Source organism: Natrix helvetica (genome assembly GCF_964273705.1).
Source record: "Natrix helvetica genome assembly, chromosome: 2".
Lineage (NCBI taxonomy): Eukaryota > Metazoa > Chordata > Lepidosauria > Squamata > Natricidae > Natrix > Natrix helvetica.
Genome location: NC_138552.1, coordinates 200,984,339 through 200,997,796, shown reverse-complemented (window position 1 = coordinate 200,997,796; position 13,458 = coordinate 200,984,339). Strand labels below are relative to the sequence as shown.

The window sequence follows — 13,458 nt, the reverse complement described above, 5'->3', positions numbered from 1 at the left end:
AGTGGATTAGATGATATTCTTTGGTTAAAGAGCAGAAACAGTAAGAGAGATTCCTGAAAACTGTTAAGGTGTTTGATCACTGACAGAGAAAGAGAACTGCAGTTTTGTCCTCACAGGTTGTAAAATTGAGAGCATGGTCTCTTCTACATATTCAAATAAATAAATTATACATTTCAAAGAAGTGTACAAGAAGATAGATTTAGCTCTCTTACAAGTAGCCTTTTCAAGCTGGTGGCGTCCAACCCAGAGTGCAAATCCCTGAATGCCGGCTGGTTCCAAACCATTTGAAACGTCTCCGCTTTGAAGTATGGGCTGAAACGACCAACCTTTAAGAAAACAAAAATCGTCATTCAAAAGAAAGAGAAAGAATGCATCTGTAAAGCAATTCCTGAGATAACACCATCTACAACCCATTTTTACGCACGTGGCCTTAGAAGTTCCTTCTAATTACCCTTACTTAACTGCTTTACCTACGGATATTCCAGGACATCTATTCACTTACGAGCGTATTTGTCAGGAGTTGTCGTTGCTCGCCTTTCATTAGAACCAGCCTAACAGAACCGCACCTCAGGATACGCATGCTACCTCCCCGTGGAGAAAGAGTTAAAAAGCCTGGGAGGTTGCCTGGAATCCAGGTTTGTTTATTATCAGTTTCTCTCTCGCTCGACAGGTTCTTCCAGCAGCAACAGCCGCTCTCCGCGCCCGGAATCTAGGCGGGGCCGTCCTTCGAACCTTGCCCGCCGCTTAAAAAGCGCAGCGCCTTTTCCGCCGCCGTCTCCCAGGCGCAAAGCCCGGCCCGAGGACATTGGCCTTAAAGGGGAACCCCAAGCCACGTTTCCCGCTTTCTCTCCTTTCTCGCCTGAAATCTTTCCGGGCAAAATGTTCAGGTGCAGCCTGGCCTGCTGGAGGTGCAGATGGATCCTACCCCTTCTCTTGGGGATAGCCATCATCTTTGGCATCATCGCCTTGGCTGGCAAGGGGTGGCTGGAGTCGGCCGAAGACCCCTACGTGCGTAAAGCCGGGTTGTGGCAGGACTGTATCAAAAACAAGCCCGGCGATGCGAACTGGATTTGCAGTTCTCTCATGGACTACAGTAAGTCTTGGCGGCCAGCGGCGTGGATTATTAAACCTGCAGGGAGTTTGCTCAAGTCTCGCTTTATTCAGCCGGTGTGGGGAGGGAGGGCTACGATGGTGAAAAGGTCAGAATTAAGTCGAAAAATGTATCCGGGAACAAACTTCCCCGGGAGACAACAGCTTGCAAAGGGCACACAGGTTCACATTAAAGGATATATAATACAGGCCTTGCTTGGAAGCAAATTACGTATATGGCGTCAGGCTCGCCTTTATGCAAAACTAGTAGCCCGGTGAGAAACAGATAGTGAGCAGAAACCGGACTGCCATTCAAAAGAGGGCTAGATCCCAAAGCGAGACACAAGGGGAGATAGTTAGGTAACAGGCAGGGCATGATGCCATTATAGATTGTGGAGGATTTTAAGATGCAGCAAGGCGAATTGCAACATCAATCCAAAATTACTCATTGAAACTAGTTGGAAAGGCTCTGGATCAAACTGGTTGCCACACCTTTGACTCATCCAAACTTGACGAGCTTTGCTCATCGTTCAATGCACAAGAAGGCGAGTCTTTGTCTGCATTTCTGCTCTTCATCACAAATCCTAACCTTCCGGTCAGAGCTGGAGAAGCAAATGGCCTTTGTGCTTTCGGAAGGGGTGGGCGAGCAAATATCCCTTTGCCCTGACTTGCTGGTTGTAACTTGATACCAAATCAGCGTGTAATCTGTTGTGTTTTTTTAACTGAGCTGGAATTGAATTATGGCCAAATAGGGGAAGATCTGCAGCGCTTTGCAAGCCTTTTGTAGTTAAGGGAAAAAAACATACCCAGAAGTTAAATTATTACTGTAGTAGGCTTCATGTGATACATTAACTTAGATTTCCTCAGGTTGATGCCTCCAGAAATGTTGGAGTGGCAATTACGAAGATTTTCAGACAGCAAAGTATATTTGGGATCCCAAAACATCTGGAGGGTGCCAATTACAGAAGATTGAGTGTGTGTAAAATGGTGCCTTGAGAACTAATGGAATAACAAAGCATATTGGTGTTGTGGAAGAGGAACTTAGGTGCTGCCGAGCATGTCCTTTAGAGATGTTTTATTTTTAAACTGTTATTGGAAAAGTCAAAGTGACAATTGCATTTGTTCCTTTATATAAAGAATAGGTATAATATGTACTTCAAATGCAAGATATTTAGCTTGTGTATTTCTTAAAATGTAATAGAAACGTTTTTCCCCTAATTCTTTCCTCTACTTCTATTGTCTTGACAAAATAATAATAGAGAATTGGTTATTTAAGCAAGAGGGAATTTTTATATTAATTACATAAACTGAGGAGCCCCAACACTTATAGTGTGACTACTAGAGGAAATAAATACATAATGTTCCCATTTTCCTTTCCCTGGGGGGGGGGGAAGGAGAATAGTCTTGACTAACCACACTACAGTAGGGGATTTGGGCCAGTCATTCTTGGGACAGCTGAGTCTACCTCACAGACTTGTTTTGTAGACAAAATAGAGGGAGAGACCTCTACAGAAGCCACCTTAAAAGTCTGGTGGAAAGTTAAGATAACAGTGTGTGCTATTAGTCATAGTTGATAATTTTGTGAGGAGTGTCTAAAAATTCTGCAATGAATCCTTCCCAAATAAGGTATCAGCTGCATAGAACTTTCTGGAATCAAATTTGTCTTAATTGAAATCATGTAAAGCAAATAAAACACAGAAGTTTTGATGTAACCATCCATGCATGAAAAAACAAGGAAATAAAAAGGACTATCCCAACTTCTTTTGCAACGCTGCCCTAACTTAGGTGTGTTTAAAGTACAGTTTAACTGCTTACAAGTTGTGTATGTTTGGGCTCTCTAAACATAATTAGCTATCAAATATGGGTAACAAGGGAAAATCTAGGATTTAGATCCAGAGGTTCAGTTATTCAATTTGGAAACAAAATAAATAAATAAATGGAAGAGATTTTGAATACTTAGGTAAATGGAAAATATTTGAACATAGATTTATTTATTTAAATTTAGACTTGTGAGAGAAGCCAAACTGCTATTTCAGATGTGATTTTTTTAAAAGACCCAGTGCTTAAACATTGGCCTGTCTTACTTTTTGTATATGTTTTGTAAAGAATATTTAGATAGAAAGATGATGATAGATTCAACATGAACTGGGAATGGAATGAACATTAAATCTTTGTATTATTGTGGTGTTTGCTGCATACAAGCTAGCTAAGATTAATGTGTCACAATAAATCAGATAATTGGTAAGATTGTTGCAAAATTTCAGCAATTACCTGAATGAAGAACCTGCTTACAATTTGTATCATCATTTCTTTAAAAAAATGAGAATGTAAGAGGAAGACTTAATACCTATAATGATATTACTCAGATTAAAAATTGCAAGTAATTCATACATTGGTTTTATTCATCCTTTTGCTTAAAAGGAATCTACCTTGCAGAATCACTTATTAATGGCAGACTTGCATTGGGCACAAATTCTTATTCAAGATTGTACTTGTTAAGTATTAATGTTGCACAGAATACAGAAAAGAGCCACTCCCTATGCACTGATGAGGAAGGCATTCTTTGTTTGGAATGATAATTAAATTGCAGAAGTTGTAATTCAGACTTGCTTCAAGATCAAACTAGATGTAACATGGAGTCCTATACCTTTTCCCAATATTTTATTTTGCATTAAAGAATAGCTCCTCCCCAAAAACTGTTTGTCACAGAAATTAGAATGTAGGAAAACGGAATACATGAGAGACAAACCTTTTATTTTTAATACTGTGGCTGTCATCTCCAGATGGAAAATAGGAAAAAAAAACTACAATCACTTTTCCCCATAGAATGAAAGGGATATAGATTTGTAATGGTATCCCATCCATCACTCCAGGCACAAGAGAGCTTGATTGTTTTCTGATGGTTCACTGATGATACTTTGGTTTGGTAATGAAACATCTGCAAGAAAACAACCAAGCTCAGAGAACACCAAGGACCCTTCATTTCAAACATGAGTTATAAATATTTTCCTCTATTGCTAATTGCTTTTTAAAAATGTGCAAATGTCAGAGTGGTCTTAAAACCCTATGATTAGCAAACACAACTTAAATCCAGTATGAAAAAGTGGATCCCATCAGCAAAATCTGATTATAAAATGAAATTGTAATTAACTGTTGCCTGAATTTTACAGGAGAGATGTCATCATAAACTTTTCTAATCACCTATTCTGATCAAGATCAGGTCTATATAATCTGACTTGCTGTATTTTTTACCCTTAAAAATAATTTGTTAGAGTCATTATACAGTAGCTGTAAATGATGATTCCTCAGCCAACAATCATAGGTAAGGGATTAGGAGATCTAATCTCTATGGGAAATCTCTCTCTTACTGTATGGTTTTGCTTCCTCTTTCCATACCGGATAATACCATCTTTAATATTAATTCTGAATTGAAAAACTGCTTTTTTCCTTTAATGTACAAAACTATTGAACCATTGAATGACGAAGGGAGTCAAATATAATTAAAAGAGGATTTTTCACTGCAAAAAGTACAATATAAGATGGTGTATGACAAAATTAAGATTTTCAGTAAGAAATTAGGGATTTACAATAAATAGAGAAATAGATTAAATTCTACTTAGTAAAATGAAAAAAATGTTTTAAATAAATTAGATATGGTGATCTGAGAAAATATTAAGATTAGTCCCTAAAGAAATGAGAATGAGCAAGTATAGCACCAAATAAAGGGTAGGTTTGATGCTGAGATAATCAAATGGTTAAAACAGTGGATTTAAGATTCAGTGCCTGCATGCTCAGGTGAATTCAACACTCTTGGTCAACAAATAAATACTGTGTCCACTGTTGGGTGCTACAGGTCAAAAAGGATAGTGACAATTGTTTTTCATAATGGAGGATAGAGAATCTATAATCAAATGAGTACTATGATTTATTCATAAATGTTTTGGAAGTGACCAAATTGTCTGAGGATCAAGGAGAGAAACTAGAAAATCCCAAAAGAATGTCTTCAAATCTAGAGGATGAACAAATATAATTTAGTGTAAAGTACTACATATGGAAGGTTTTTTAAATGTTATATTTACATTTGTAAGGTTGTAAGCAAGGTATCATTAACTGAGAGAGGGTTCTTGGGATTATGATGGATAAACATGTATACCGTATTTATCGGTGTATAACACGCACTTTCCCCCCCCCCCGAAAAATAGGGGGCAAATGATGTATGCGTGTTATACGCCGATATAATGTTAAGAAGCCATGTTTTTACAGTATTAACAAGTACCGCAGTGACGTGAGGAGGAGAGACTGACTGAATATTCTCTCCTCTCCCCGGATACCCGACTAAAACGCTTTCTTTCGCCTGTGGAAGAGCTCATGTGGGCGAAAGGAAGCGCTTTACTCAGCGGGGTGTGGGCGAGAGGAGGAGAGAATGGATGAGCCGTCTCTCCTCTCCCCGACACCCAACTAAAACGCTTTCTTTCGCCCGCGGAAGAACTCGGGCGGGTGAAAGGAAGCGCTTTAGACAGCGGGGTGTGGGTGAGAGGAGGAGAGAATGGATGAGCCGTCTCTCCTCTCCCTGACACCCGACTAAAACGCTTTCTTTCGCCCGCGGAAGAGCTTGGGCGGGCGAAAGGAAGCACTTTAGACAGCGGGGTGTGGGTGAGAGGAGGAGAGAATGGATGGGCTGTCTCTCCTCTCCCCGGACTCCCGACTAAAAGTTAATAAAAAAAAGTTCTGAGCTACCCTTATTTTGCTTCAAAGTTCTTTATTTGAAATTTAAATTTTTTTCCTGAAATTTCCCTCTTAAAATGAAGGTGCGTGTTATACGCCTGTGCGTGTTATACACCGATAAATACGGTATTTAGTACAATCTTCCCCAATGTGACCAATCTGACGTGAAGGTTTCTGAGAATTATCCTGAATTCTCGAAGAAAGCTGGGAAATTCTGAGTGTTGAAGTTCACTTGTCTAGTAGATGATGGGGTTATGATTGCTGTGGAAAGTAAAGTCCATATTAGGAATTGTAAGGGAAAGAACAAAGATACAATTTTATTGCATTTGTATTAATTAGAAGTATAACCTAGAGCAGGGGTGTCAAACTCAATTTCATTGAGGGCCGCATCAGGGCTGTGATTGACCTCAGGGGACTGGGTAGGCATTGGGTATAACTGACTGAGTGGGCATGGCCACCTGGGTGGGTTTGGCCATCTTGATGCCACTCCCCAAACTGCTGGCATTTTCCTCTTTGCATTGAGTAGACTGGGCCAAAGCCAGCTGGCCTGATCTTTCCTCTTTGCATTGGGTAGAACAGGATAGTCCCGTGATCCGGATGCAACCACATTGTGGGCCAGATTCGGCCCGCGGGCCTTAAGTTTGACACCCCTGACTTACAGCCTTAATGGTAAAGTTTTGATTCATTGACTATGGAAGCTATTTGAAATATTGTATAGAGTACTGTATGACCATCTCTGAAGAGCTGTCTTGTTATTTGCTTGTTTTGTATACTAATCTAATTGTACCTTATTCCATAAGCTATAGTTAAGTAAATTGTTGCTTGGCACTAGGCCACAGGAGAAAAAAAAAGTAAGAGCAGAAGCAATATATTTAGGTGGAAAGGCTATATTATTTAGGCTCTTTAATTTAGCAAAAAGTCTGACTGAAAAGAGAAATTAGAGACACATCAAGCTAAACTGTGTTAGTATAGTTGAGATGCTGGATGTGGACTGTATTTCAACCATTCTATCAGTTTAGCTTGATGTGTCTCTAATTTCACTCCCCTTTTGACTGTGTAACCAGCTTGTTTTAAAAATGCAGGGTGGGGGGATGTCTTGAACAGGGAGAGAAAAATCTGTCAACAGAAGATAATCGACCACATTCAGGCATACCTGTTATAAAAACTGTTGATTCTTTGTAGAGATTTGCAGTTGTGTCAGATGAAAAGAAGGATCACAATATTTAATAGATAATGCCTTTAACAATAAAAGCAAGATTCTGCTCAGTTCCTTTAATCAATATTTTTCTTACTAATGCAAAATGTATATATTTACATATAAGATTTATATGTTTCTTATCTCTCTTTTTTTTTTTTCAAAGGTTGGGGCAGAGCTTCTGCTGCTACATATCTTGTCGGTTTTGTCATCCTCTGCATCTGTTTTTGCTTAGCAGTCATAGCATTTTCCATTGATATATTGCGGTTTAATTTCGTTCGAGGAATTGGTGGCTTGCTCTTCGTTGTTGGTAAGCCTGTAAATAAGAGAACTGATTTTCTGACCAAGTATATTTGTTTGTGACTTTCCCAAAATATAATTCTCTGTAAAATATGTAAAAAAAAGCTTTAATTTCTTCGTCAGCTCTTTCCTATATAATCTTTCCTCTTTCTTATATAAGTTTTCATAGATTTCATATTAGCAACAAACTGTTCAGACTCAATCAGGTAAGCTTTCTTAATTAAAGCTAGCCAGCGTTAAGCCATCATTTAGTTTCTAATTTGCCTCTCCCAATTTTATTTTTTAATAGGCAAGTATCTTCATTTTTGGTAAACTTTTATATATTTTAGAACATTACTGTATTATTATACATGTATTATTAAAGATATTCTACATGAGTTGCATTGATTTGCAAATATATATTTAATACATATTCCCTTCTATATTGTGGACATAATATAACTTAATTTCTTCAAAATATTTAACCATAAAGGCTTCTAGGATTATACGTAGCTAGTTAGTTATGGTTGAACCACAACTAGTTTGAGAATCATTTATAAAACTTCAAACAATTTGGTTTCTATAGTTTGGGTTTATTGGCTTGCATGAATTTAGCATAGTTTATAGATTACTGTGAAACTTTCTCCAATCATGATTTATTCAGAAACCATGAGTGTAGTGCAGAAACTCAACTAGACCCTTCATCTTGGTCTCACACCCTTCAGTATTTTTATTAATGAGTTGGGGGAGGTGGTGGAAAACATGCCAGCCAGACTTGCTGAAGATAGAATTAGGCATGACTGCTAGTATCCTTAAAGATGAAAGCACATTATTTTATTAGGTTAAGTCAGGTTTAGCAGCTTCTGAGAATTGGAAGTTGTAACTCAACCTTCAGGTTTTTGGAACGCTGCAGGATACAGTCGAGTAGGGTAGTCGGTTTTCTGTCTTATTTTGGCATGTATGGGCATTAAGAATGGGAATGGGAAAGGCAAAACACTGCTATTCCCACACTTTGCCCTCCCTCCAATACAACATCCAAAATTGTGCTTCACAGTCTTGAAGAACTTAACATGGATGCTCTCCCCCCTCCTCCCAGGATAGAAAGCAGAGATGGAAACGAAAGAATAAAATTGAGCAGAGGCAAATGAAGTTGGTCACAAGAAAAAAAAATCAATTGTACACAGGAGAAACCTGGTTTAGTAATATTGTATGCAAAAAAATGGAATTGCAGTTGATTGTGCTTAGAATATGCATGGCTGCTGAGAGTCAAATATGGTTTTAAGTTGCATTAATAGAAATATATTTCCCAAATCATAGGTTATGAGTTCCACTCTATTCTGCGTTAGTCATAACCATTCTTGAACATCTGGCCAGTTTTGAGTGCCATAATTGAAGAAAAAGATACATTTTCAGTTTCAAAGATTATAGAATTGAACATTACTAAATATATTAAGCTCTGCAACAACAATAGCAGAAAGCTTCCAAATGTATTTGGAGGATTTGCTAACAATCATCAAGTGTCTGAGGGAATATTACATAGCAAATAGCCATGATTTTTGTTATCCAAAGTGTAAGATGTTTAACAATGCTTTGAAGTTACAGGGAGGCCGTTTCCAATGATAAGTTAACTTCTTAAGAGAAAAACTTCTTAAAAGAAGTGATTGGACAGTGAAATTTAGTTGTGCTGGATTCTTGTTTTGACAAGGAGTATATCTAATGGCTCCTAATACTGTGATGATGTGTATAACCGGTGTAAGTATCACATTAATATTCATTTGTCTAATTGCTATACACATTAATGTAGGGATGCGTCTTACATTGTGTGTGATGGATGCTTTCCGATGATTAAGGAATAAATTTTACAAGTAATTATCTTTGTGTTGATAGCAAAGAAAGTCAATATAAAAAATTTTTCCAAGTGTTTGGCAAACAAACTTGAAAAATCTAATGATTGGTAAGACCAATTATTGATCTTACCAATAATTACAGAGGTAGGTCATTGATCTTGGCAGAGTTCAGTCATCTCTCTTGTGCAGGATGATTCTCCCTAGATACCACAACCTCCACTCCATTTTGTGGGATAGCATGTAGAGAAATAATGTTGAAACTTTAGAGATTTAATTAGGAAATTTAATATCTATGTATATAAATGATTATGGTAGATACTCTGGTGTCTTGTACTACATGAACAATACCTCATTATTCAGTCAATCAATTTATAAAGTCTCCAATCTGAACAAGTGATTGGGCAACAAATATATTAAATAAAAAATGCAATTGCAATGTATTGTTACAATGTAATAATTAAAATGCATGGCAGCCAAGTAAATAACCCAATCAACAAATGCTAATGCATCAGGAATATGAATCCCTTCATACCCTTGAGACCCCAATTCTGGGCACAGAGACAAGTCTTTAGGACCCTGCAAAAGGCTAGCAGGGTTGAGACCATTCTAATCTTTTCTAACGTAAATAAATTTGCTGCAAATTTCTGTGTGGTGTAAGATTTTATTTAATGCCTTGCTTTCCTCCTTATTTCCATCCAGCTGCTTTCCAGATTTTAGGCTTGGTCATCTACCCAGTGAAATACACCGAAGATATTATATTGACGGGAAGCAACATGTTCAGCTGGGCTTATGGTTTTGGTTGGGCAAGTACAGTGATTGTGATAGGCTGTGCCTTCTTTTTCTGCTGTCTTCCCAATTGGGAAGATGAAGTCCTGGGTAACATAAAACCCTACAGGCATGATGGCATTTAACCAGTTGGATGTGGACTTTATAGAAGATACTTTTAGGAAATAAAGCAATATTGTTTCTGACATAGGGTTATTTGTTTGTTTGTTTGTTTTTAGACATTCCTGTTTCAGACTTATTTTGTTAAAAAAAAGAAAGAGATTGCATTCTGAATTTTGTTAACTAATAATAATAATTCCTTTCAGAAATTAATTGTTTTTGGTAAAGGAGAGAAGCTTTGGTGAGGTGATTTATTCGGAGATAATATTTTACTGAATAAATATATAAGGTTTTTTTTTTAAACTGCCAAACATTTTTAAGCTTTTATTTTTAGTCTGTGGTTCAAAATCCTTATCCAAATATGTATTAATAAAAGAATGTTTGAAAATGTAGTTATTTATACATTTAGTACGCAATCTTCTAAGCATTAAATTCTGTTAATATTATTTACTGGCATTTCTGTTACAGTAAGGCTTCATGGCTTACTTGATACTAAATGAATTAACACTATAGAATTCTATATGTGCAGGTTTATCATGTTAAAGAATTTATGAGACAGCTTCCCTGCCCATTATTGGATGCTTCTAGACAAGGTTAGGTCTGCTCTATTCAGATAATTAGTGTAGTTATCTATTTTGTGTTTTTTTCTGATCCTCCACTCTCATTAAAGAAATCTCCTGAGAGATTTCATTAATTGGTAGTAATTCCCACAATCTTCCATCTGAATTTACCTCCATACTTCTTAACATTTATATATTGAATATGTCTCATAGATTAGGGAGAAGGTAAAACCTTAGAGTTATCCTTTTCAATTTCCTTTCTTCTCAATATCTGACAACTTTATTCTCAGTATATAGAGTTAAAGCAAAAACACAACAACCCCCAAAACCAAATAACTATTAGATGGCAAACTTATTAGGCAAAAAAACCCCAAAGCTGGTTTATTGGATAGTTGCAGTTAGAAAGTGCTTTTTTGCTGCCAATTTTCTCATCCCATTTTATCATGACTACACCCCATATGCGTATTTTGGATTCAAATGGAACTGAATCAAAGGATGGATAAAGTTAGCGCCATGAATGGTTGATTTTTCAAGGTTCTGCAGGATTAGTTACTTGGTAGTGGAATAATAATATAGACTTGCCTTTCCAAATTTAACCATATATACAGCATAGCTCACAGATAGGCAGTGTGATGTCTGTGGGTGCAGAGAACAACTTAGGAGAACTCCAGTGGGGCTAGTAAGGCTTCTGCAGCATTAGACTTTATTTTTTAAACTAAAATATATGGAATGCTTGCATGCTGTAAAACAAATGCCAGTCGGTGACATATTTATTTACAAGAATATCTATGGATCTCACGTAGAGACCCCAGAGGGTTCCAAAATAAAAGTGGTACTTGGGTGTAAGTTTAGCAAGAGAAAGATAATGAAAAATCGCAGCGGTGCAAAGCATTGGTGAAATGGGTTAGGGAGTTATGTAGAATAATCATGTCACATTCTTTTAAAAGAATCTCTGAGTTGCTGCCCGGTTGTCAACACACACTGTGGTAGCCATTGTGTAAACAGATATGCCTTTGGCAGTCAGAATGTCCAGATTCCTCCAGTACACATTCAGAATCCCAACACTACGGATGTCAGCAGCAGGACACAAACTTCAGTCATTCTTAATCTTAAATAAACATAAAGAAGATTGCAGAGAATTGAATCTCAGTAGGAAAATTAAATAAACTACCAAAAAATATTGGATAGAATCTGGGACTGGAATATGTGAAAACTTTAATTTACATTAAGATATTTTAATATCATTAAATCCATTGCTAACCTGACAGACCTCTGAATGTATGTTACTAAAAAAAAAGGTTATATACTATATATTTTGTATCTTTTGGTAGAAGCTTATTTTGTATTTGCGGAAATATTGTATATTCTAATGTATAATTTCAGATATGACTGTTTTTGTATGTTTACAATTATTCATAAAAATTATCTGCCCACTACTGCATGAATTAATTAATAAAAGTTGCTTCAGGTACAAAGAAATTCTCATATGAATCCACATTGTTTAAAGTTGTGTTGTATTTTATACTGTATTTGATTGTGATACAACATTTAGTGTTATGAAATATTGCCTAGATGCTCTGTACATATTGCAATCTACAATTGAAGATGGAAATTTTCCATCCATTTTTATGGAAATAAGCCCATTACCTTTAATATAATTTAAAATAAATAAAAGTAAGACTGTTTTGATAACAATGAGAAGTTTTTAAAGAAACTAATAGAATAAACAGTAGCCAATTTAATAAGGGTATTTAATCCATACACCTGAAGTTCGTTAAACTCGTGTTTACTTGCAACATCAGCTGAAGGCAGAATCCAGCTATTACTAATATTCATTTTGTGCGTAATAAATCAGTAGCAAACATTAGTTCAAAGGACCATGTTTACATTTTGGTAGAATAATTAGAGTTTCCTAATGTTCCAGCATCCAGGAAGACGAAGTCAAAGATTCTTAAGATTGTACATATATTCCAGCATTTTGGAGTCATATATTTAAATAGGCATTTGAATTCTACATGTTTTATGTCTATAATAAAAAATATATAGATCAATTATATTGAGAATATACTGGTGAAAAGTTTTAATCGTTGGATAGACGGCATTACCTAGGTTTGTCAAGAAATTATGAATCTACTTCAGTAATCTTACCTATATATAATTTTCTAGTTTTGCTGAATAAAAGGAGATTGTAATTAAATTGTTTTAATTTAATTTAATGGGATTTCATTATAATCCTTTTTTAAAAAAGAAAACACACCTTCCTGCTTGGTGATCTGATAACATATTTCCTGAGAAATGAGAAATCCCCTAGTTAAAGTACAATGTTTCCATAAAATATGTGTTCAAATTCTGAATTACTAGGCATTTACCTTCAAAAGTCTCATTCATTATTCCAGCTGTACAGACTTTCAATTATAGAATGTAATCCATCCAGGTAGGTTTTTATTCTACTGATGATAGGAAAATAGTATTTAAATATCTCAAATATATTATCTGTCTTTAAAGCATTCCTTTCTTCAATGGAGCTGAGAACAACACACATTTCTTCCATATTATGTGATGTATTAAACACTTGAATAATCATTGTTATCCATAGCTGAACAGAGATTTAATCTCGAACAATATTCAGATCTTTATATCATACCAAAAGTTTTGGTTAAAAATACACTAATGTTCCAAATATATTTTAATTTTCATTCCATTGGAGTTTCCATTCAAGTTGGCATGATTAAGGCTGTACCTCAAGGCTTACCTACAAGCCCCCCTGTGGAAAGGCTGTGACATGGAACCTGCCTTCTTGCAAACCATAGTTCTGGCTCAGCACAGTTTTTGGTATTTGGTATTATTTTTAACAATAAAGGTGGGATCATGTACTAGG

At 36.2% G+C, this 13,458-nt stretch overlaps 1 protein-coding gene across 1 annotated transcript; it reads left to right on the top strand.

Annotated features, from left to right (window-relative positions):
- The first annotated feature begins 737 nt into the window (after positions 1 to 737).
- On the top strand, positions 738 to 12,059 carry LOC309386968 (p53 apoptosis effector related to PMP-22-like). Its single transcript, XM_081942984.1, has 3 exons — positions 738 to 1,093; positions 7,176 to 7,319; positions 9,835 to 12,059. The coding sequence occupies exons 1-3, from the start codon at positions 880 to 882 to the stop codon at positions 10,044 to 10,046; spliced, it is 570 nt and encodes a 189-aa protein (XP_081799110.1). The 5' UTR covers positions 738 to 879; the 3' UTR covers positions 10,047 to 12,059.
- Positions 12,060 to 13,458: the final 1,399 nt, after the last annotated feature.